At 38.6% G+C, this 26,078-nt stretch overlaps 1 protein-coding gene across 3 annotated transcripts in view; it reads left to right on the top strand.

Annotated features, from left to right (window-relative positions):
* Positions 1–26,078, top strand: part of LOC122736007 (histone-arginine methyltransferase CARM1-like) — a 271,431-nt gene that overhangs the window by 88,297 nt on the left and 157,056 nt on the right. For all 3 annotated transcript variants that reach the window (XM_043977993.1, XM_043977980.1, XM_043977985.1), the window contains exon 2: positions 24,675–24,800. In XM_043977993.1, coding sequence (XP_043833928.1) covers positions 24,675–24,800 — 126 coding nt within the window. The remainder of the gene's footprint in view (positions 1–24,674; positions 24,801–26,078) is intronic.

The raw sequence follows: 26,078 nt of genomic DNA, 5'->3' as shown, positions 1-26,078 counted from the left end.
TTCCTTCAATTTGTTTTTCTTCTCATTTATATGACTAGCATTTCTAGTACAATATTGAATAATAATAGTGACATGAGACATCCTTGATTTACCCTTAATGTTACTGGGAAGACTTCTAGTTTATCCTCATTACACATAATGCTTGCTAGTGGTTTTAGATAGATACTTATAATTTTAAGGAAAACTACATTTACTACTATGCTCTGTAGTGTTTTTAATAGGAATGAGTGTTGTATTTTCTCAAAAGGTGGGTTTTTAATCTATTAAGGTAATTATATGATTTGGGGATTTTGTTATTGATATGGTAAATAATGCTTATAGTTTTCCTAATATTGAATCAGCCCTGTATTCCTAGAATGAATCCTACCTAAATATAGCGTATGAACTTTGTGATATATTGATGTAATCTCCTTGCTAGTTTTTTTTTATTTGAAATTTTGCTGTATAGTTTTCTTTTTCTGTTTTTGATCTTCCTGGTTTAGGTATCAAAACCATATTTGTGTCATAAAATGAATTAGGTAGGACTCCTTCTTTGCCTAGTCTTCCAAATAATTTGTATAGTATTATAATTAATTGTTCTTTAAATGTTTGGTAGAATTCACTTGTGAAGCCATCTGGTCCTGGAAGTTTTTTTCTTAAGGAGCTCATTCATGACTCATTTAATATCATTTTCTAAGATTAGTAATAATTAAGTATTCTATTTCTTCTTTTATCAATCTGGGAAATTTATATTTTTATAAATATCCATCCATTTCACTTATATTATCATATTTATTGGCATATAAGTGGGGAAAATAGGTCCTAATAATTGCTTTAATTTCATCTTTATTCATGGATCATTCCCCCTTTTCATTTTTGATTCCAGTAATTTGGTTTTCATCTTTATTTTTTTAAATCAAATTAACCAGTGATTTATCTGTTGTATTAGGGTGGTTTGTTTTTGTCATAAAACCAGCCCCAAGTTTTACTTCCTTTCAATTTTATTAATCTCCCCTTTGATTTTCAGGATTTCTGTTTTGGTGTTTAATTGGGGATTTCCAATTTATTCTTTTTCTAGTTTTTTTTTTCATTGCATTGGTCTGCTTTTTCTTTTATATTGATATAAGCATTTATAAATATAATGTTCCCCCTAAATATTGTTTAGGCTGCATCACACAAATTTTGGTATGGTGTTTCATTTTTGCCATTATAGTTAATGAAATTGTTGACTATTTCTCTTTTTCTTTGATGCACTCATTCTTTAGGATTAGATCATTTCATTTCCAATTAATTTAAAATCTATGCTTCCAAGGCCCTTTATTGAATGTAATTTTTATTGTACTATGATCTGAAATGGATACACATAATAATTCTGCTTTTCCACATTTGTTTGTGAGGTTTTTATGTCATAGTACAAGGTTGTTTGTGCGTGTGTGTTGTGAGATTTAAAATTGGATACAAGAGCATTAAACTCCCCTTTAACCTTTCCCTTGTATATCTCCCAGACCTGTAAGAGAAAGAAGCCTCTGAGCTTTAGTTAGAGATGGATTACTTAGCTTTTATTATTTGGGAATTAATTAGCCAACAAACAAGGTGATGTTGATTAGAGAAATAGGAAAGTAGAAATACAAATAAATAGTCTTAGGTCTAAGCTTAGTCTATATTCCATATGGAACTCACCAAATTCCAAAACCACCTCTGTGGCTGAGAACCACATCAAGCACATGCTGTTATGGAGGACCAGGCCGATCACCAAGGACCACGCTGTCAAACTTGAGTCAGCGTGTGTGTGTGTGTGTGTGTGCAGAGCAAGCGAGCGAGTGAGGAGAGAAAAGGCACCACTTCCTTCTCTCCTTGCCTTTAAGCTTGCACCCTGGAAGTGGAGTGCTTAGCAGACGCACGGGCGGTTCGTCACGGTCTCCTCCCCAAAAGGGTGGTCCTTCAAAAACTGGCGTCCTTCAGTTATCGCTAACCAACTGTTAAAAGCTATCACTTTTTACCACTGTGTGTGTGTGTGTGTGTGTGTGTGTGTGTGTGTGTGTGTGTGTGTAGGTGCCATGTATAGCTGAGGGGGGAAAAGTATGCTTCTTTCTTTTCACATTCAATTTTTCTTTCTAGAGGTCTATCACTTATGACTTTTCAAAAATTCTATTCAACTCCTTATCTTTCCTATTTATTTTATAGTTAGATTTATCTGTTTCTGAGAGGGACAAGTTGAGGTCCCCCATTAATATAGTTTCTGTCTATTTTCTCCTGTACCTTATTTAACTTTTCCTTTAAGAATTTGGATTGTCTGCTCTTTAATGCATATATGTTTAGTATTGATATTATTTCACTGTTGATGGACCTTTTTAGCAAAATGTAGTTCCCTATCTATTTTTATCAGGTCTATTTTTTGCTTTTACTTTGTCTGAGAATATGATTATTACCCCTGCTTTTCTTACCTTAGCTTAAGTATAATAGATTCTACTCCAGCCCCTTATTTTAACTCTGTGTGTGTGTCTTTCTGGGGTGTGTGTGTGTGTGTGTGTGTGTGTGTGTGTGTGTGTGTGTGTGTGTTTTAATTTACTGTTGAATTCTGGTTCCTAATTCATTCTGCCATATTTCAGTTTTATGGATGAGTTTGCCTTATTCACACTCAAAATTATTTACTAACTGTGTATTTCCTTCCATCCTGGGTTGGTTTTTTTCTGTTTATCCTTCTCTCTCTCTTTCACCTTATCTTACCTAAAAAGTTTGGTCTGTTTCCCTTCTCTTATTTCCCCTTTCTCCTACTTCCTGTTGAGTGAGATAAATTTCTATACCCAACTAAATGTGTATATATATTCTTTCCTCTTTGAACTAATCTATTGGGAGTTAGGTCCAATCATTGCCCATCACCCCCCTCTCATTTTTCCCTCCACTGTAAAAGCTCTTCCGTGCATGCCTGTTTTTTGTGAAATAATTTCCCCCATTCTTCCTTTCCCTTTTCCCTTCTCCCAGTGCATCCATCTTTCTCATCATTTCATTTTTTTAAGATCATCCCAATATAATCAACTTACACATATGCCCTCTGTTTATGTAGACTTCTTCTAACTGTTCTAATAATGATAAAATTCTAAAGAGCTACATGTATCATCTTCTCATACAGGATTGTAAACAGGTTAACTTTATTAAGTCATTTATGACTTCTTTTTCATGTTTACTTTTTTATACTTCTCTTGAGTCTTCTGCCTGAATGTCAGATTTTCTACTCAGCTCTGGTTTTTTCATTGGGGATGCTTGAAAGTCCTCTATTTCATTAAATTTACATTTTCCCCCTAAAGGATTCAGTTATACTTGATAGATTATTCTTCATTGTAATACTAGCTCTTTTGCCTTCTAGAAAATCATATTCTAAGCCCTCTGCTTCCTTAACATGATAGCTACTAAATCTTGTGTAATCCTGACTGTGACCCTACAGTATCTGAATGGTTTCTTTCTGGATACTCACAGTATTTTCTTCTTTTCCTTGAAGTTCTGGAATTTGGCTATAATATTCCTAGGAGTTTTCATTTTGGGATCTCTTTCAGATGACAATCAGTGCATTCTTTCCATTTCAATTTTTCCTTCTGATTCTAAGATATCAGGGCAGGTTTCCTTGATAATTTCCTGAAATATAATTTCTAGACTCTTTTTTAATAATGGCTTTCAGGTAGCCCAATAATTGTTTTTTTTTTTTTTTGGTGGGGGAACGGGGGTTAAGTGACTTGCCCAGGGTCACACAGCTAGTAAGTGTCAAATCTCTGAGGCCGGATTTGAACTCAGGTACTCCTGAATCCAGGGACAGTGCTTTATCCACTGCACCACCTAGCCACCCCCCCCCCTTTTTTTTAGTGAGGCAATTGGGGTTAAGTGACTTGCCCAGGGTCACACAGCTAGTAAGTGTTAAGTGTTTGAGGCCGGATTTGAACTCAGGTACTCCTGACTCCAGTCCCGGTGCTCTATCCACTGTACCACCTAGCTGCCCCTAGCCCAATAATTCTTAAACTTTTTCTCCTTGATCTGTTTTCCAGGTCAGTTGTTTTTCCACTGAGATATTTCAAATTTTCTTCCTTTTTTTAATTTTTTAAACTTTGTTTTATTATTTCTTGTTGTCTTGTGGAGTCATTAGCTTCCAGTTGCCCAATTGACCAATTCTAATTTTTAAGGGATTTTTTTTTTCAGTGAGCTTTTGTACCTCTTTTTCCATTTGGCCAATTCTACTTTTTAAGGAGTTCTTCAGTGAATTTTTGTGCTTCTTTTACCAAGGTGTTAATTCTCTTTTCAAAATTTTCTTGGATCACTCCCATTTCCTAGCTCTTCCAGGAATTCTTGTTGGGCTTGTATCCAATTTTCATTTTTCTTTGAGATTTTGCTTGTAGCTATTTTTAATTATTATTCTCTTCTGAGTTTGTCTTGTTCTTTCCTGTCAATCTAGTAACTTATTATAGTCAAGTCCTTTTTTCTTTTTGTTCATTTCATTTTATTAGCCTACTTCTTGACTTTTAACTTTATGTTAAAATCGAGTTCTGTTGCCAGGGTGGTGGAGGGACAGGATCACACTTTCCCAAGCTTCAGGGTTTTTTGTACTGTGGTTTTTAAATATAGTTCTGAGATTCTGTAAGTTTTTCAGTGCCTCCAAGGTGGTATGATGTGAGGAGAGGTGTAGTTACTTCTCTTCTGGCCTGTTCTCTGGTCTTTCCCCAGGAAGTGCCCCTGATATCTGGTAGCCACAAATGCTGGTGTTCTACTCTGCTTTGGAACTATGACTCAGAAATGAATATGGACAATAAAATAGGGTCTTGCATCCAATGTCAGCACAGGGTCCCCCGTAACCTCGTTCTGACTAGTTGTCTGACCTTCTTACTATCTCTGGACTGAGAGATTCCAAAGGTGCTGCTGCTGCTGTCCTAGTCACCTCCAAGGACCAACACTGGTGCTGCTGCCCCATCTGCTCTGGACTGGCCCAACCCCAGTGTCACAGACCTCTCTTGCCAAAAAATGTCTCACACTGACCTTTTGTTTGCTTTGCTGCTCTAGAATGCATTTGGTTTTGGTTTTGGTTTTTGTTTTTTAGTGAGGCAATTGGGGTTAAGTGACTTGCCCAGGGTCACACAGCTAGTAAGTGTTAAGTGTCTGAGTCCAGATTTGAACCCAGGTACTCCTGACTCCAGTGCCAGTGCTCTATCCACTGCACCACCTAACTGCCCCTAAAATGTAATTTTTAAAATTGTTTGGAGGGGAATGCTAAGAGAGTTTGACTGGGTTGCTGCATCTATATATTGGCTCCACTTCCTCTCCTTTCTTTAAGACACCCTCACTTGATCCTCTCATCTGTGCTAGCTAGTCCTATGTCTCTCCTTGATTTATGGCTAAAATCTTTGAGAAAGCCATTTATGCTCATGAACACTTCATTTTTCTTATTCCCTTCTAAACCCTCTGCAATCTAGCTTGTAACTTTATTGTTCAACAGAAACCACTCTCTCCAAAATCATCAGTGATCTTTTCACTGCCAAATATAATGAGCCTTTCTCTTTTAAAAATATTTTATTTTAATAAACAGAAACCCATTTTCTCTCCCTTACATCCCTACTCCATTAGGAAAAGAAGAAAAAAATTCTTGTAATAAATGTGTATAGTCAAGTAAAACAAAGTCCCTTATTGACTATAGCTCAAAGATATATGCCTCATTCTATACCCTGAGTTCATTATGTCTTCGTCAGGCAGTAGCATGTCTTATCAGTCTTGGTCATTTCATTGATCATAGTTCTTAAAGATTCCAAAGTTGTTTATCCTTATAGGTTTGTTGTTATTATATAAAATATTATCCTGGTTCTTCTCATTTCATTCTTCCTCCGTTCATTCAAGTCTTAAAAATTGTTTATTTTTATAATGTTTATGTTATCATATAAATTGTTCTACTGATTGTACTCACTTCATTTGTGCACCAGTTTATATGAGTTTATACATGTCATTTTGAGATCATCCTTTCCTCATTTCTTATACCACAATTTGTTCAGCCATTCCACTAATGATAATCATTCCCTTAAATTACAGTCCTTTGGGACCACAGGACTACAAGTAATATAGGAGTGTTTTCTCTTTCTTTGATCCCTTTCTGTTATAGTCCTGACAGTGGTATAGTGGGTAAAAGCTAATACTAAAAAAATTTTTTTTCAGTCAATGAAGATTTGCCTTCTCTCCTCATCTCCCTTGACCCTATTGAGAAAGCAATTTTTTTTTTTTGCGGGGCAATTGAGGTTAAGTGACTTGCCCAGGGTCACACAGCTAGTAAGTGTCAAGTGTCTGAGGCTGGATTTGAACTCAGGTCTTCCTGACTCCAGGGCTGGTGCTCTATCCACTGCGCCACCTAACTGCCCCTAATATGTTAACTATTTTAAGGTTTCTCAAGCTTTTTGCTCTGCTACAAACATACATAGTCAAGCAAAATAAATTCCCACATTGGCTATGTTAAAAAAAAATTGCACTCTATTGGGTAGCATGTTTCGCTAAGAGTCCTTTCTTTTCTTTTAAATATCCATTCAATATTTACTCAGAGTTTGTTTTGCATAGACCCAATCCCTCTCTTAATCTACTCTCCCTCTTATTCCTCCATTTCCCTTCTCCCCTTTCTCTCCTGTTTCCCTGTTAAATGAAATATATTTCTATACATAATTGCGTAAATATTCTACCTTCTTTTAATCAGTTGAGATAAGTGAGGTTCAAGTTTCACATTCCACCAACCCATTCCTTCTCGTTTGTATAGATTTTTTGTGCTCCCCTATTATGTGAGTTCTCCCCTGTTTTTCTCTCCTTTATCTCCCTGTATTATTCCTTTACCTCTCCATGTCTATTATTCTTTTAAAATCTTTAAAACATAACAGAGCTATTCCCCAGATACTCTGTCTAATTATCCTCTCTAACCCCTGATAATAGAATTCTGAGGGGACACATCACTTTCCTATTTTAAAATGTAGAGTTTACCTTTATGATGACTTGCTCATATTTACCTTTTTATGTTTCTCTTGACTGCTGTGTTTTGTATTTCAAAGTTTCTGCACAGCTCTAGTCTTTGAATCAGGAATGCTTAAAAATCCTCTTTCATTTAAGATCCATTTTTTTCTCTGTAGGATTATATTTAGTTTTACTGGTAAGCTCTCCTTAGTAGTAAGCCTATATCTTTTGCATTGTGGAATATTATTCCAGAACAATAATATTATTGTTCCTTTGACTACTAAATTATGTATGAACCTATATTTTCTTGGTACTTGAATATTTTCTTTCTGGCTTCATGAAGTATTTTTCCCTTGCCCTGTTAAGCTCTATATTTTGTCAGTGATGTTCCTGGGAGTTTTTATTTGGAACTTTTTGAGTTTTTTTTACAAGAGACAACAGGTTGATTCTATTTCCAGTTTCCTCTCTGGTTCCAAGATATCTGGGCAGATTTATGTTATAATTTCTTGAAATATGATGTCTAGGCTCTTTTGGAGGGGCATGTTTTAAGGTAACTTTTCTTTCCTTAATCTGTTTTCCAAATCATCTTTTTTGCTATTAGATAGCTTAATTTTTCTTCCACTTTTTTTTAGTCTTGATTTTTTTAAATATATCTTGTCTCATGAAGTCATTAGCTTCTGTTTGGTCTTTTTGCACTCTGATCCAGTGACATTGGCTTTCTTGCTGCTCTTTGAACATGATACTCATCTCCTAGATCTTCCTCCATGCCTTTTCACTGGCTGTTGTCCTTGCCTGGAATACTCTCATTCCTCATCTCTGCATTTTGGCTTCCCTGACTTCCTTCAAGACACAGATCACATATCACCTTCTGCAAGAGGCTTTTTCCAGTTTACTTCCAGTAAACCCCAGTGCTTTCCCTCTGAGACTACCTTTTATCTACTCTGTAGACGTCATATATATATATATATATATATATATATATATATGTAGTTGTTTGGATGGGGTCTTATCTCCTCTATTGGAAAGTATACTCTCCAAGGGCAAGAACTATGTCTTTGCCTATCTTTGTATCTCAGGAATTCAGCACAGTGCCAGAAACAGAGTAACCACTTAATAAATGCATGTTGACTGGTTTTATAGAAAATGTCTTCTAGAAATTGAAACTAAAATCATGACACTAACTCTAAAAACTACAAACATGAGCATTCCTGCAAATAATTTGGGATTCATTTATCAATCAGTATTTCTAGGATTCTTGTGGGTTTATTGACGTGGAGTTATCAACCAACTTTAGATCAATCAGAGAGGGACTGAAGGACAGAGAGGGAAATCTTTCATAGAAAATCAAAGAGAAAAGGAAAAGAACTTTACCATCTAGGATATTGCTCTGCCCTTCAGAAAGAAGAATTGATAAAGAGAGTCCTAGGTAAATCCTCCCATGCATCCTATCCATCCCATTACTTCTGATCTATTTAGGTCATCAAGGTTCCCTCTTACTAAAATCTCTATAATTTGTTCCTCAGTTCTCCTGAGGCTTGGATGCAAAATGGCAATTCTGAATTTGTGGCAGTACTGTATATTTTTAAAGGACAATTTAGTTTTGAACCAAGAAAGTCCTATCTTGCTAACAGGATAAACTAAAGTTGCCTCTTCAGTTCATTACCCCCTCTTTTTCTTTTTCTTTTTTTCGGGGGGGGGGGCGGGCAATGAGGGTTAAGTGACTTGCCCAAGGTCACACAGCTAGCACGTGTCAAGTATCTGATACTGGATTTGAACTCAGGTCAGGTCCTCCTGAATCCAGGGCTGGTACTTTATCCACTATGCCACCCAGCTGCCCCCCATCATACACTCTTTTTCAAAGGTCAGTTGTCCTGGTTAGAGTAGAATGGAGGTGGAAGGAGGAGAGGGAGAATACATTATTGTACTTCCATTCCAAATAACCAGTAGTACGATATCTACAATGTATAATATTGATGCATAAGTGATACTTAGGACTGAGTTAACACAACCTGGTTTTAAATCTGTACCACCATAGACTATCTTGTATGTTTGTTTGTGACTTTAACTTTTAGAACACAGGCTACTAGTGAACCTCTTCTGATCCAGAAAAAGAGAAGAGCTGCCTGAGTGTTTCTGTCTTCATTATGATGTATCACTTGGTGAAATCACTGGGGTCTATTCTTAAAACTTCTCATTCTGGGCTGAGAATGAAAAAAGACTCCATCCATCTTGGGGGGGAAAATGGTGAGAACTTACATCCTAGCAAATGCTTGTTGTTCTATAAAATAAATACCCTAAGGCTGAGCAAAACTAAGTTCAAAGAAGAAAAGGTGGGGAAGTGGGAGAGGAAGATTGAGTTGACCTTTAGAAATGTCAGAGTTACTGGCTTTCCTAAGCCTGGGAACTTTACTCCAACACTGAGCACACCTGTTTGCCTTCTGCCATCATACCTTCTGCAGAACATAAAAAACATCCCTCTGACATGATTATAAGATATCCTTGCTCCTTTTCACAGCCAGATTGGCAATTTACTTTCTGTGTAGCCACTGATAAACCCCTGCCTGGACATTCAACCCAACTCTTCAATAACTGTATGATTCCTCTTCATTTACCATCAGCTGCCCTCCTCTGGCCCCTTCTACTATATTCCAGAAACCTCTTTATCCTGGAAGGTCACTTCAGTCCTGGAACTCACCATTATGAAGTATCCTCTGCTCTTGGGTCCCCCTCCCTCTGATTGGATGGCTCCTCCCAGAACTCCTATTTAAGGAGGGTCCCAGGCAAGCCATATCTTAATTTCCTACCATGATTGACTCCTCTGGATTTCTCCATTATGTCTTTATAGTGGGAACATTCTCCGTCTTCCCCTTTTTAACTTCATTTTGTGTGTTATCTTCTCTTTAGGAGGGCAGAGACTGTCTCTCCTTTGACTTGTGTTTGGATTCTCAGTGCTTAGTACCATACCTGGCATATAGCAATCACTTAGTAAGTTCTTATTGACTGACTAGTTCCTCCAGCAGCACAAGTGCATCTTCTTATACCTTCTCATCCCATGCAATTCTTTTTTTTTTTTTTTTTTTTTTTTGGTGAGGCAGTTGGGGTTAAGTGACTTGCCCAGGGTCACACAGCTAGTGTTAAGTGTCTGAGGCCGGATTTGAACTCAGGTCCTCCTAAATCCAGGGCCGGTGCTCTATCCACTGGGCCACCTAGCTGCCCCATCCCATGCAATCCTTATCTACTCTCTCCCCAAAATCTTCCAGAAAGGATCCATCCAGGGTGCTTCAGAACTACTTCTTGATCCTAGCTTCTTAAACGGCGGGTCTCGATCCCACATTGGGTCACATAACTGACTGTGTGGGTTGTGAAAAAAAAAATTGCAACAGTAAAACATCATATATACCTATTTTGTATACCTATATTTTATTTTATTTTATTTTTTTGTGGGGAAATGAGGGCTAAATGACTTGTCCAGGGTCACACAGTTAGTGCAAAGTGTTTGAGGCCGGATTTGAACTCAGGTCCTCCTGAATCCAGGGCCAGTGCTTTATCTACTGCATCACCTAGTGCCCCTCTATTTTGTATACCTATATAACCCAGGGTCACAAAAATTTATTGAGCAAAAAGGGGTCGAGTGGAAAAAGTTTAATAAACCCTGATCTAGATCAAGCTGATCATTTGTTTTCCTTGTTATGTAATCAGCCAGCAGCCTTCAACACATGAAACTGAGTGACTACAAGGGTATAACTTACATATTTGCAGAACTAAGAGAGAAAATATCCTGTATCTCTCTAGGATATAGTTTGGTTTCATTTACATCTAAATTCTATATGAAGATAATTGTAGACTACACGGAAAGGGACAAAATAATTTATAAAAGCTCTCTCATTCCCATACTGTAATTTGGTAGCCAATTTGATGTTCTAGAGAGTCAGAGATGATTGGCTTAAGCTGCACAAATGCTAAATGAAAATAACCAAGAGGTATTGATTGCTTCCTTTTGCAAAATCTGGATCAGTTTCATCACCCAGTAAAACCCTCAAGGTTCTTTTTCCTTTTGTTCTTTGTGAAAAGAAATCATTATTCCAATAAGATGGATTTCTGGTTTCATCAATAAAGATTCTCACTCCAGTGGTACAGATTACAACCCATCAATGCCTTCTTAACCTGTGTGAGCCTTTTCCTAGGCTGTCCATAAATCCTTCACAGGAGTTCTACCTGACATGATAGAAAACACCTCCTAGTTTTCTTGATGTTGCTTGGATACCAATGGAGTAATGGACTGTGCATTGGTTATCTCCTGCTTTCCACTGCATGGCCTTCCCACCTTCTTTTCCTGTTATACATTTTTCTGACACCCTTTACACAGCTTCTTTCACATAATTCCTCTTTAGTAATGTGTGGCAGCCTGCTCACACCCACTTTCTAACTCTCTGTTGTCCTTTGGGTGACCTGCAAATTTAATTCTTTGGAGACTGTGGTACTCTGACTCATAGCCAAGCAGCATCACTAAAAAGAATATTGATGTTAAAAAGATGAGCCTTTCTTTCAGGAAAAGCTGGAGGGAGGAGGGATCATTAAAAGTACTGTGTGATTTCCCAAAGGCACTCTAACCCAATCTCCAAAGGTTTAATTCAAAAATTCAATTCAACACATTTATTAAGCAACCACTCTGTGCTTAATATGGTTAAGCATTGTGAAATATGAACTCATCAAGCATTTATTAAGTACCTGCTTTGTGCAAGGCACAATGCTAAGCCCTAGGCATGGAAAGGGGCATGGTCCCTGGCCTGTAACAGTTTATAATCTGCCAGGGGGTTGCAGGAAGAGATAGACATGTACAAATAAATCCATTAGGTATGGTGCAAAAGAGCCAAAGAGAGAGACCAAGTGCTTCAAGAAAATTTGAAGAGTGCAAGATCATTTTCATCTCTGAGAATGAGGAGCTATTGCTGGGCCTTGAAGCAAGAGGATTTCAACAGGTGGAAATGAGGAAAGAGTTTGTTCTAGGCATGGGGGCACATCCTACATGAAGTCGTAGAGACAGGAGAGTTCAGAACAAATAAGGGAACAGCTAATAGGCCATTTTGGCTAAAATATAGAGTCCATGAAGGGAATATTATGAAATTAGTCTGGAAAGGTAGAAAGAAACTGGACTGTGTGGCTAATTGCTCTCCCACATTCAAGTCTATACCAGAAATAGCTGCCAAATAGATATCCCTAAATTAATTTTGTTAGTATCCTGCTGCATAAACACCAGTATCTCTGAGATAAAACATAAACTCTTCTGTTTGGCATTTAAAGGTCTTCACAATCTGGGTCTAAGTGACCTTGGACAACTCACTTGACATCTGTCTGTAAAATGAGGAGGTTGAATTAGCTGACCTCTGATGTTCCTTCCAACTCTACATCTATGGTCCTAAGATCACACTTTTCAGACTAATTAGCCCCTTTCACAGATTCTACATCTTAGCCAGACTGCCTTACACAACCATTTAGTTTTTCCCCAGCAGAAGGGGGAGAGTAGAAACACTCTTTCTTCTCCAGCTATCCCCAGAACCTAGCACAGTGACTGACAGAAAACATAATCAGTACTTGTTGAATGAATAAATGAGGTTTGGAGGTTTGGTGGGGGAGGTGGGGTAAGGACAATTGTCTGGTTAGAAAGCTGCTAAGTTAAACTTTCCTTAAAAATCTTTTATTTCTGTTACTGTAATACCTAAGAACAGTACAGTCAAATATATCAACTGACTGTTTTTAGACTAGTTCTTACCCTTCTATTAAGCCTGCCCCCAGGGCTCAGGGAACCACCTAGCTGATGGGCTTTAGGAGTAGAAACTAATGATGATATCCATTTAAGCACATTTTACTCAGGGAGGTAGATCTGCCACATAAAAATAATGTAATACAGTCTATATCAAGATTGTTAAATTGTTACAATGGAATGACTTTAGAGCTCTGTTTTATATATGTGTGTATATATACATGTTTATTATTATTATTGGTCAGGCAATGAAGGTTAAGTGACTTGCCCAGGGTCACACAGCTAGTAAGTGTCAAGTGTCTGAGGTCAGATTTGAACTCAGGTCCTCCTGAATCCAGGGCCATTGCTTTATCCACTGCATCACCTATCTTCCCTCTATATATATTATTATTAAGTTTTCTGTTTTAAAAAGCTTTCTGTTTTTAAATTTTTTTTGAGCAGTTTCTTCATCTATAAAATGAGGGAGGGTAGATTAGATGCCCTCTAAGTTCCCTCCTAGCTTTAAATCATAGATCCTGTGATCCAAATATTCTCCTCTGCTCTAAGGCCTCCTAGATGCATACATTATATTTTCTGGTATTATTTTAGTAAGTACCTGATGATCTTTCCAGGTATCTAGGTCTAAAGACAGGAAGACTCATCTTCCTGAGTTCAAATCCAGTCTCAGATACTTACTAGCGATGTGACCCTGGACAAGTCACTATTCCTGTTTCCTCATCTGTAAAATGAGCTGAAGAAGGAAATGGCAAACCACTCTAGTATCTCTGCCAAGAAAACCCCAAACAAGGTAATGGAGAGTCAGACACAACTGAAAAACAGCTCAACACCAACAACAAATAGTCTAACCAGAAGGAAGAGACTATTTATGGCTATAGTAGAGAGAAATTCTGGTAACTAAGGACAGACTCTGAGAAGGACCTTTTTATGTGAAAAGGGCTTCAAGCAGCCGAGATATGTTTGAGATGAGTTGGTAATCACAAGCTAATTTTGGGAGTGAGATAAAAATTATTCCACTAAACCTCAGATCTCATAGAACCCTTGGTTGTATACCTCTCTGGTGCATTCAGTAGGTAATACTGTATATCATTCAAACAACAAGCATTTATTAAATGCCTACTGTGTGTTAGACACTATACTAGACTCTGGGAATAGAAGTACAAAGAACAAAAAAGTCCCTACTTACAAGATCCTTACTTTCTAATTGGCGAAACATGCTGATATATTTTACCTTTATTAGACTTGAGGCTCTTTGAGGGCAGGAACCTTGTACTAACACAATTCCTCTGACCTGTGTTCTCTGAACAGTAGGTGGTTAATCATTGTTGGCTTGCATTGTGTCATACACTGGTTGAACCATGAAATAAATGTTTTATTTTCCCCATTCATTTAGGCATAGCTTTAAATTTGTACTAAAGGATTTGAGAAGCTTCTCTTGACTGAGAACTCAGCCTTATTTTATTGTCTATGGTAAAATAAAACAGGACTAAAGAATCCTTTGGTTCCAGTTTCCTGGTCTGTAAGATGAGATGATTGGATTAGATGTCCCCTGAGGTCCCTTCCAGCTCTAAACCTGTGAGCCTATGATCCTATATAATATTGCCAGTGTGACAAGCCAAGGGAGGAGAGCAATTGGGAGGGAAAGTTATTCAAGTCATCCTCAGATGCCCAAATGTTCAGGTTCAGACTTGACAAAATTCCTCAATGTTTTCAATATATTATGATAAGCCATACCCATTTGACAAGTTTTGCTTCATCATCCACACCACACACACACACACACACACACACCACACACACACACACACACACACACACACACACACCACACACACACCACACACACCACACACACACACACCATACACACACACACACACACACACACACACACACACACACACACACACCCCTCTCTTTTCGAGGTACTGTAAGTTCTCTTGCTTTGTTGCCTCAATGGCTAATAGTAAGTGGTTATACTGATCAGTTGGAGAAGTAAGTGGCAATCCCCTTCACTATCTTTCCCAAGAAAATCCCAAATGGGGTTACAGAGTCATACATGATTGAAACAACTGAACAACAACAAATACTGATCAGTAGATTAAAGCAAATTCCTCCTGAGCAGACTTAAATGTTAGGTATGTAAAGGAAATTCATGGCTATTGAAAGGCTCAATTTCAACTACCTTTCAACTCTGTCCTCTTTCTTCAAGCATTCCATCTCTAGAAATGATAGGCACAGAGGACCATAGATCCAGAGGTGTTCTCATCCAACCCCATCTTTAACAGATGTTGAAAACAAAACAAGTGAAATAACCTGCTGTTAAAGAGATAATAGGTGGCAGAATTGGCATTTGAAATCCAGTCATTTGACTCCAAATCTAGTACTATTTCCTCTCCACCTGCATCATCTCCCGACTTGTTCAGATTTGGAATATAGAACCAAAGATGAGAGTTTTCAGTATTTAGGTGTACCCATCCCCATGATTTTCTTGTCACTGCAGATGAAACCCAGAAAAACAAAAATTACCTCAACAGAAACATCTATCCTTGTAAATATAATCTTAGAGTATTTAACTACCTCTGGATGATAATAACTTTCCATGAGCATAAAAGAAATGATGTGAGGGGCAGCTAGGTGGCGCAGTAGATAGAGCACTGGCCCTGGAGTCAGGAGGACCTGAGTTCAAATCCGGCCTCAGACACTTAACACTTACTAGCTGTGTGACCCTGGGCAAGTCACTTAACCCCAATTGCCTCACTAAAAAAAAAAAAAAAGAAAGAAAGAAATGATGTGTCAGTTGCTCATGACTCAGTATTTTATCTGTTTGGGGTATTCTAGGTTTTTAAAAATTATATAATGCTTGATTATTACTTGAGTAATTATAGCAAAGTAGACAAAAATATCTGGTGATTGGCACAAATCCACAGGTGCAAGGTGAATCTTCTGCATTGACAATCAAAATCAGAACTTCAGGACTCCTGTAGGCTTAAGGAATCTGGAATTCTCAACATAAACTTGTCCCTGTCCCCTTGAATGGCTCAACTCAAGTGGCCTCTAGTTCATTCTTCTTTATGTCCTTTTTAATTATCTATAGGCTTCAGATATTCTCTCCACCCCTACACATTCACATACCCTCTTTTTAAATTTAATTTAATATTCAGTTCCAAATTTTCTCCTTTCCCTACCCATTGAGAATGTAAGAACAAAACCCGTTACAAATATGAAGTCATGCAAAACAAACTTCTGCATTAACCATATTCTTAAAACAAAAATGAAAGGGGCAGCTAGGTGGTGCAGTGGATAGAGCACTAGCCCTGGAGTCAGGAGTACCTGGGTTCAAATCCGGCCTCAGACACACATGTAACACTTACTAGCTGTGTGACCCTGGGCAAATCATTTAACCCCAATTGCCTTACTTAAAAAAAAAATTGAAAAAACAAAATAAAAGGAAGGAAGAGATGGGGGGGAGGAAGTAAGGAAGGAAGAAACAAAGGAAGGAAGGAAGAAAGAAAGGCTTCAGTCTCCATTCCGAGTCCATCATTTATCTGGAGGGGGATAGTATGTTTCATCATGAGTCCTTTGTAATTATGGTGGGTCATTGTGCTGATCAGTTGATAATAAGCCTTTCACAGTTGATTATCATTACAATATTGCTCTTCTTGTAAAAATTGTTTTCCTAATACTGCTCACTTCACTTTGCATCAAGTTCATAAAGAAAAAGCAAGTAAGACAGTTGGGCTAGAACATTAGCCTGTAGAAAGGGGTAGACTGGAGACAGATTGCAAAGGACTTCAGATACCAAAGTTGTGTCTGATTCTACAGCGAACAGCTAATGAAGATTCCTGAACAAGAAAGTAATACAGTCAAATGCATGCTTTAGGGAAATGATTTTGGCAGCCATGTGCAGAATGTACTAGAGAGAAGAAGAGGAGTGAGTGAGTTTGGGAGACCTACTGGGGTGAATGTTAATAGTAGTCCAAAGGGGACAGAAAAGATGAGATCCTGAATGAGAATGACCTATGTGACTGCCTAGATGCCCAAGATAGTGTGGATGCAAAGAAGCTTTCATGACATTTGTTGAGTTGAATTGAACACATCCCAGAGAAGCTACATTTCAAAAGTCCATTCAAAATCCTGGTAGCTGTTATCTACAGACCTTCTTCCTTTCTCAATGAGTTTGACACCTGATTTACAATTTTTCTCTCTTCCATAATTCCTGTCCTCATATGAGGGGAACATACATATTCTCCCTCAAATACCCTTACCTCTCAGTTCCTCACCTTAAATCTATTCCTCCACTCCACCTCAGTCACACACAAACATAGTCATACCTTTGATCTTGATCTCACTCACAAATGTATCACCACCATGTTCAAGAATTCTAAAATTCCCTTTTCTGAACATAAATCTATTGATTTTTCACCTCTCACTCTGCCTTCCTTTACATAACCCTACTCTTCATCCACATTGTAATCTCCAATCCCTGGACCCCTCAATTCTCTTCAAGATCATCTCCTGTATTCTAGCCACTCTTTCCTCCTCTTCCCATCTTGACTCCTGTATGAACCAATTCAACTCTTCACTATCTTCCTCTCTTGAATTCCTACACCCCTTATCATTGCTGATAATGCCTAGCCAAATTTTAGCTTTGAATAACTCCCATCCTTCATTGCCATCACTCCTAAACACATGCTGCTAAACAAAGGTGGAGAAAATTACACGACAATTCTGACTGAATCCACCTCAAATTTATGTTACATAACCTCTACTGGGCCTTCACTACTGCTAGACAACAGTACTATACCTCCTTTATCAAACCACTATCCTAGGCTCCACAGTGGCTCTTCAAAAACTTTTTTATTCCTCCTTAAACCTCCCATGGCTGTCCCTTTCCCTACCCACTCAGCTGAAATCTGTGTCTCAGATTTTGGAGGGAAAATTGAGGCCATTTGCTATGAACTCCCTCTTCTCCCCTCTTCTTTGTCTCCTATCAATTCAGATACCTTCAGATCTCACCTCTACCCCTGTCAGATCATATAGTACCTTACTTCTTTTCAAGGCTTACCTCTCTACCTGTTCAAGTGGTCCCACTATCCTCTCTCCTCCAACAGATTGTCCCTTCTGTCATTCCCCTCACTTTCATTTATTTTCTTTTTTTATGGGTAATTAAGAATCAATTTATTAATTAGGCTAGCAAATTATCAGAAAGAAAGAAAGGCTTCAGTCTCCATTCTGAGTCCATCATTTATCTGGAGGGGGATAGCATGTTTCATCATCAGTGATCATCAGTGAGAGATCAGTGATCTCTCTTGGCAAAGACATCATTCATTTTCAATCTCCCCCTCTCTACTGCCTCATTTCCTACTGCCTACAAACATGTTCCTGAAAAAACCCTCACTTGATCTTTCCATCTCTGCTGACTATCATTTTATATCTCTTCTGCCCTTTGTGACTAAACTCCTCAAAAAGGCCATGTACAATAGGTGCCTCCACTTTCTCTCTGCTCACTCTCTTTTTAACCTCTTACAATCTGGTTTCCAGTCTTCTCATGCCACCAAAACTGCTCTCTCCAAAGTTACTACTCATCTTAGTTGCCAAATCCAGTGGCCTTTTCTCAATCCTCATTCTTCTTGACCTCTGTGCAGCCTTTGCCCCTGTTGATCACTCTCTTCCGCTTGATACTCTTCTCTCATAGTTTACCTCCTACCTATCTGACTGTTCCTTCTCTGTCTCTTTTGCTGGATCTTCCTCAAGACCATTCCCTCTATATAAGTATCCTACATAAGTATCTGTCCTATGTGCTCTTTCTCTTCTCCCTCTATACTACTTCACTTGATGATCTCATCAGCTCCCATGGATTTAATTACCATCTCTATGCAGATGATTCTCAAATCTACCTATCCTGCCCTAATTTTCTCTGCTGACCTCTAATCTCACATCTCCAACTGACTTTCAGACATCTGGAACTAGATGTCCAGTAGACATCTTAAACTCTGTCCAAAACCAGAAATCATTACCTCTCCCCATAACCCTGCTCTTCCTACCTTCCCTGTTAGTATAAGCAGGCAACACCATCCTCCCAGTCCCTCAGGCTTACAACCTAGGAGTCATCATGGTTTCCTCACTATCTCTTATTCTCCATAACCAAAGCCAGTCAATTTCACCTTTGCAACATACATCCCCTTCTCTCCTGTGACACTGCCCCCACCCTAGTGCAGGCTCTCATCACCCCATGCTTGGATTATTGTAATAACCTTCCAGTAAGTATGGCTGCCTCAAGTCTCTCCCCATTGCAATCCATCCTCCATTCAGTCACCAAAGTGATTTTCCTAAAGTGCAGGACCACACAAATCCTCCCCTTACTTCCTCCTCCCCCTCCCCAGCAATAAACTCCAATGGCTTCATATTTCCTCCAGGAGCAAATACAAAATGCTCTGTTTTGGTATTCAAAGCCCATTATAACCTAACCCTATCCTATCTTTCTAGTCTTAACATCTCTCTCTGGCCTCTCTAGCTTCTTCTAAGCCCCAACTAAAGTCCTACCTTCTACAGAAAGCCTTCCCCAACTATTTTAATTCTAGTACCATCCCTCTGTTAATTATTTCCCATTTATCCTGTATATAGCTTGCTTTGAATGTATTTGTTTGCATGTTGTCTTTTCCATTAGTCTAAGCTACTTAAAGGCAGATGTCTTTCATCTCAGTATAGTGCCTGGAACATAGTGCTTAATAAATGCTTATGTATTATTATTGATTGATTGGCTTAAGTTTAATGTGCTTCTTCTGTTTTCTTTTTCTCTACAGTTACTTTTTTGGGGGTGGGGCAATGAGGGTTAAGTGACTTGTCCAGGGTCACACAGCTAATAAGTGTCAAGTGTCTGAAGCCAGATTTGAACTCAGGTCTTCCTGAATTCAGGGCCAGTGCTTTATCCACTGTGCCACCTAGGTGCCCCCTACAGTTACTTTTTAAAATGTACAGTTCCCAAACTGATTTTTTATTAAAAAGAGAAATTATAAATGTCTTATTTTTTGTATGTGTATATATATGTGTGTGTGTGTGTGTGTGTGTGTGTGTGTGTGTGTGTGTGTATGTATATGTGGGGAAAGAGAAAGTGAGAGAGAGGCTGATAAATAAGCCCTAAAAACCCCCTAACTTTTTTTCAGGAATTATCAAATCCTACCAGTAATTTCTGTGCCTTGATGTTTGTTGGGCAGCTCAGTGGCACAGTGGATAATTTTAGATTTGGAGTCTGGAAATCTGGAGTTGGAATCCTGCATCAGACACTTAACTAACTATTGACTCTGAACAAGTTATTTAATCTCTGTCAACCTCAGTTTTCTCATCTATGAACTGAGGCAATAACACCTAATTCCCAGAATTGTTGTGAGGGTCAAATGAGAAAGCCTATGTAAATCACTTTGCAGACTTTATTGTGTTATGTGAACACAAGTTATTTTTTGCTACAAGTCAGTATTTATCTGATTCCTTATTATGGTGTGTGGAGGACTCTGAGTTTTGAAAGTTCCACCAGTAGAACCTACTTGTTCCCACTAGGCCAGAAAGGTTTCTGGCACAAGGTCAAAAATAGACCAACTGTGTCTGTCTTCCAAGGAACAACCCAGTTAAGAATTCAGAGAGCCGTCATCAGAGGGTTGGCCACAAGGTGATAGATCTTTGGGGTCACAACAATTGAACAGAAAACAAATCTAAAAGATACAAAATGATGCTAATTTAGGAAGTTTGATGTCTGCATTTGGTTATTCTCTGGGTCACTTCCTTCTATGCGATGAAGTGTGGTAATTACAATGATTGTTGAAGCATGTAGATAATCAGGAGTAGGTCATAGAATGTTGTGAGGAGGTTGGAGAATGGTTAGATTAATTAGGAGAGGCTTAGAACATTTCCTCATCACATGATACCAGATGCCAACAATTGCCCTGCCAGAGGCAGTGTTTCTTGGGGCATTCCCTAATTACAACCCAAACTACTTGGTATTTGTTGATGGGGCCATGGAGGTTCAAGACTGTGAGATTCTTAAAACTAAAATGTGTTACTTCTTATTAGAACAAAGTTGTAATGACTTTGTAGGCTTATTGTATCGCCTTATCATTGCTGATTTTATATGGGCAGCTAGGCATCTCAGTGGATAGTTCTAGGCCTAGAGTCAGGAAGACTTGAGTTCAAATCTGGTCTCAGATACTTCCTAGTTCTGTGACCCTGGGCATATCACTTAACCATGTTTGCCTTAGTTTTCTCATCTGTAAAAATGAGCTGGAGAAGGAAATGGCAAACCACTCCAGTATCTTTGCCGAGAAAACCCCCAATGGAGTCACAAAGAGTCAGACATGTCTGAACAACAATAGAAGTTTAAAAGTCTTCCTCTTCCTCTTATCTTTGTATTTGGAGGTACAAAAGTCATGTGGATATCACTAAGTTCTTTCTCTCATCCTCTCCTAAAATCTCAAAGAAGTAGTCTTTCTATAGTAGAAAAAGAACATTGGATATTAGGTCAAAAGACCTGGGCTTAAATACCAACTTTAATACCTTTAATACCATGTTTAATATCTTTAATTTTGTTGAGTCTCAGTTTTCTCAACTGTAAAATGAAAAAAAATAGATTAGGAAACTTCTAAGTCCCTTCAAGAAGCTAGCTAAGTGGGGGCAGCTAGATGGCGCAGTGGATAGAGCACCGGCCCTGGATTCAGGAGTACCTGAGTTCAAATCCGGCCTCAGACACTTGACACTTACTAGCTGTGTGACCCTGGGCAAGTCACTTAACCCCAATTGCCTCACTAAAAAAAAAAAAAAAAAAAAAAAAGAAGCTAGCTAAGTGGATAGAACTCTGGGCCTGGAGTCAGGAAGATCTGCGTTCACATCTGGCCTCAGATACTTACTAGTCATGGGACCCTGGGCAAGTCACTTACCCCCCTGTTTGCTTCAGTTTTCTTATCTGTAAAATGGGCATGATAATAGTACTTGCTTCTCAGGGTTTTTATAAGGATCAAATGAGATAATAATTATAAAGCACTTATTATCATCATCATTATTATTTAAGTTCCAGACTTATGATCAATCTTCCTACCAACTAACAATTCCATCCGTGCCTAGTTGCAAAATCAGTGGACATGAAATCAGAAGATCTGGGTTTAAATTCTGCCTCTGCCACTAGTAGTGTATCCATAGAAGAGAAGTGATTGGACCTCAAGTCCTGAGAGAAGTAATTGACCTCAATTTCCTCATCCACAAAACAAAGAAGTTGGACAAGGCCCCTGAAAGCTCTATGTATATGTCCAAATTCTCAAGATATTTTGCTCCCCACACTTATCTTTTCATAATCAGTATCTTAAATTTCTTCTCTACAGGCTCCTTTAGACCATCTGTCTTGAATCCATCAATAAATAAATAGGCATTTATTAAACACCTACTGTGAACTCTGCAGGCATTGTGCTACAAAGAGGAGATACAACAAATGTATGTCTCCTTCATGGCTCATTCTTCTTTTGACCCTAGGGTCCCTTCTAACAACAGCCTGATTTCTCTTTCCTTTTAAAGGCAAACTTCTGAAAGAGTTTTCTATGCTTATCATCTCTATTTCCTCGACATATCATCCCTCCATAACTTCCAGCAGGAGGATTTTGTCCCTACCACTGTACTGGAATTATGCTCTATGAAGTAGCCTTTGGCCTTTCAGCCAAATCTATGGTCTTTATTCTTCTTCAGTTTCCTGCTGCATTGTAAGGAAATACCCTTTCCTTGATGGGCTCTGACTGGCGAGATCAGTAACCAAAACATACAAGTGTTTGCTACCAGGAAAGTGTTTTCAAAATATTGGTACTGTTTAAATAGCCAAGATAGTTTGTAAAAATCTAGAATAATTCCTCCAGTGGAAAGAATGGATGAATGAAAACATTTTTAAAATAATTTTCTTGTTTTAATAGTGTGTTTTGCAACAGAGGATGGTTCCATACAATAGAAGTTTAAAAGTCTTCCTCTTCCTCTTATCTTTGTATTTGGAGGTACAAAAGTCATGTGGATATCACTAAGTTCTTTCTCTCATCCTCTCCTAAAATCTCAAAGAAGTAGTCTTTCTATAGTAGAAAAAGAACATTGGATATTAGGTCAAAAGACCTGGGCTTAAATACCAACTTTAATACCTTTAATACCATGTTTAATATCTTTAATTTTGTTGAGTCTCAGTTTTCTCAACTGTAAAATGAAAAAAAATAGATTAGGAAACTTCTAAGTCCCTTCAAGAAGCTAGCTAAGTGGGGGCAGCTAGATGGCGCAGTGGATAGAGCACCGGCCCTGGATTCAGGAGTACCTGAGTTCAAATCCGGCCTCAGACACTTGACACTTACTAGCTGTGTGACCCTGGGCAAGTCACTTAACCCCAATTGCCTCACTAAAAAAAAAAAAAAAAAGAAGCTAGCTAAGTGGTTCCATACATAATCGATTTTCTCAATTAAATCAAAACAATGTCACATTTGTTCTTTTAAGGGAGGTTGGAGAAAGTTAAGGATGGTGACTAACAACCAAATAATAGAGCTCTGACAGGTCAAAGATAATAAAATAGCTATTATTTATAGAACATTGTAAGGTTTGCAAAGTGCATTACCAATATTATTTTATTTGATCCTCACGGTAACCCTTGGAGGTAGATGATATTATTACCCCCATTTTATAGTTGAGGAAACTGATGCAAACAGAGAATAAGTGACTTGCCCAGAGTCACACAGTTAGTAAGTGTTTGAGTCAGGATTTGAAATCAGGTCTTCCTGACTCCAGGTCCTGTGCTCTATGTATACTGTAGCACCTACTTTCCTCAAAGAAGGAACTTAGTCAATTTTCAAACACTAGAATCAATGGAAAGAATGAGTTGCATAATCATAATTAGCCAATCATCGTCCCAGGGAGAAAAGCACTTATCTGCTAAGGGAGCAAACTGAGATGCCAACATGCATAAGACTCAATGCCCCACTGCTAACCACTTTCCTGGGACACCTTTCCCCCCTCCTTAAGCTCACTACCTTTTACAATACTATGCTTTAGGGCAATGTTTTCTCCAATGTTCATGGATGAAAGTGTAGGCTTAGGGATTGTTTTGTTTATGGAGTATCTTGGGCTAGGGCTGGAAGAGACCCTAGTGATAGATTATCTAGCACAACCCCATTATTTTACAAAGGAAGAACCTGAAGCTCAGGAATATTGACTTGCTTCAAAGGTCAAGAATAACAATTAGGCCATTTGTCTATGGTATTTTCAGGGCTGCAAAGCACTTTAACCAGAAGGATACTAGTTATTTCGGGGGGGGTTGTTTTAATTTTTGTTTTTTTGTTTTTTTGTTTTTTTGGTGAGGCAATTGGGGTTAAGTGACTTGCCCAGGTCACACAACTAGTAAGTGTTAAGTGTCTGAGGTCGGATTTGAACTCAGGTTCTCCTGACTCCAGGGCCGGTGCTCTATCCACTGCACCACCTAGCTGCCCCTAGGATACTAGTTATTTCCCTCATTTTACAAATGAATGGAGTCTTCCTCATAAATCAATAGGGAAACTGAGGCCCAGAGAACTGAAGCTTCTTGCCTAAGGTGACGCAGACAGTAAATAGCACAGCTTATATTTGAACTCAAGTCTCTCAATCCATATGTCCCTTCCACCTTTTCACAGCACTCTCTTTTTCCTCAGGCCACAGACTACTCCAGGTCTGCCTACAAACCCATCCATACCTGTGGTCATCAAACGAGCATGCAGTGATATTCTTCCATTTTATTATGTATTTTGTCAACTTCCATATGCCTCAGAGGAAGTCTCACCCTGATCATTATAGCCAAGGGACTGAAATGGGGGACAAAGTGAAGGCATGTTGAAAAGGAAACCTATCTTTCTCATCTGACCAGTATGAAAATGTAGAAAAGTTTTTAACTGATCTAGTGATCCAAAAATAAAGTGTTTTCTTACTCTCTTTCTCTCTTTCCTCTTTTCAGCTGATGGTGTCTGTGTCTTTAAGTGCTTGGTCAATGGAGATACGGAATGCTGCCGAGTGGGGAGAGAGTCTATCTTGATTACTTTGGGGTACAACAGTGCTTTGCTGTGGTTCCAGTCTCATTCTGGTAAGTGTGTAAGTGCTCTGACCTGCTGATCACTATAAACTGCCTCCCCCACCCACCCAGGAATAGTCCTGGAAGAGTGGGCCCTTTAGCAACACCTGGACAAAGGTGTCATTTGTCACTTTGTTACAGAGTGATTTTGGCAATGCTCTCCCAGAGGTGGTCACTCTCAAAGTGAATACTTGAGGAATGCTGAAAATCAGATGGGCAAAAGACATTAAACTGTAAGGGACTTAGAGTTCATATGGCCCAACCTTGTCATTTCACAGATGAGGAAACTGATCCAAAGGGTGGAGTGAGTTGCCCAAGACTAGTAAGTGAGGGAACATGAACTTAGGTTTTCTGATTCCAAACCCAGTGTTCTTTCTACTGTATCACGCTGCTACCTCCGGTTTTCCTTGTACCCTCCCAACCCCTCCAAAATCTACCCTAATGTACTGAAATTCCTATTGTCATTGTCACTCCTTTGGGTTAAGGCTTCATTTCTAGGAGGCATCTATGAAAATGCAGCTGTTAAATAAAAGGAAAGAGCCTTTTTCTTTTTTACTTCCCTGGACACATTAAAATCTTGTGCTGGAGGGTGACCTTAGAAACTGTTTGGTTACAGAATCACCAAATCACAGAGATAGAAGAGACCTCTAAGGTCATGTAGTCCAACCCAATCCTAAAAAATAGAACCCTAGAAAACATCCTCATCAAATGGTTATCCATCCTCATGGCATGACCTTGAGACCTTTCACTAGCCTTGCTGATCTCTGCTGGACACTCCCCAGCCTTTCAGTAACTTTGCTGCCTAGCCACCCCTCATCTTGTTCAGGTGAAATTGACATTTTTTTGGACAGGGCAGTGAGGGTTAAATGACTTGCCTGGGGTCACACAACTAGTAAGTGTCAAGTATCTGAGGCCAGATTTGAACTCAGTTCCTCTTGAATCCAAGGCCGGTGCTTTATCCACTGTGCCACCTTGCTGCCCCCTGAAATTGACTTTTTAAACCTAAGTTTAAGACTTCGTATTTGTCCTGATTGAATTTAATCTTATTAGATTTATCCTGGTCTTCTAGCCAATCAGGATCTTTTTCAATTCTGACTATTATCCAGAATGCTAGCTACTCTTATAATTTGATGTCTGCAGATTTGATTTGCCTTTAACTTTAGCTAAGAGACTGATAAAAATGTTAATTACCCCAGCTTTAGAGGATGTACACCTGGTGCACTTCACTATAAACTCCCTTAAGAGATGACATGGAATTATTAATGAATGACTGCTTCTTAGGTCTGTTCA

The sequence above is a fragment of the Dromiciops gliroides genome, chromosome 1 (assembly GCF_019393635.1).
Source record: "Dromiciops gliroides isolate mDroGli1 chromosome 1, mDroGli1.pri, whole genome shotgun sequence".
Classification (NCBI taxonomy): domain Eukaryota; kingdom Metazoa; phylum Chordata; class Mammalia; order Microbiotheria; family Microbiotheriidae; genus Dromiciops; species Dromiciops gliroides.
The sequence above is the reverse complement of the archived record's forward strand: the minus strand, read 5'-3'. Positions and strand labels throughout refer to the sequence as shown.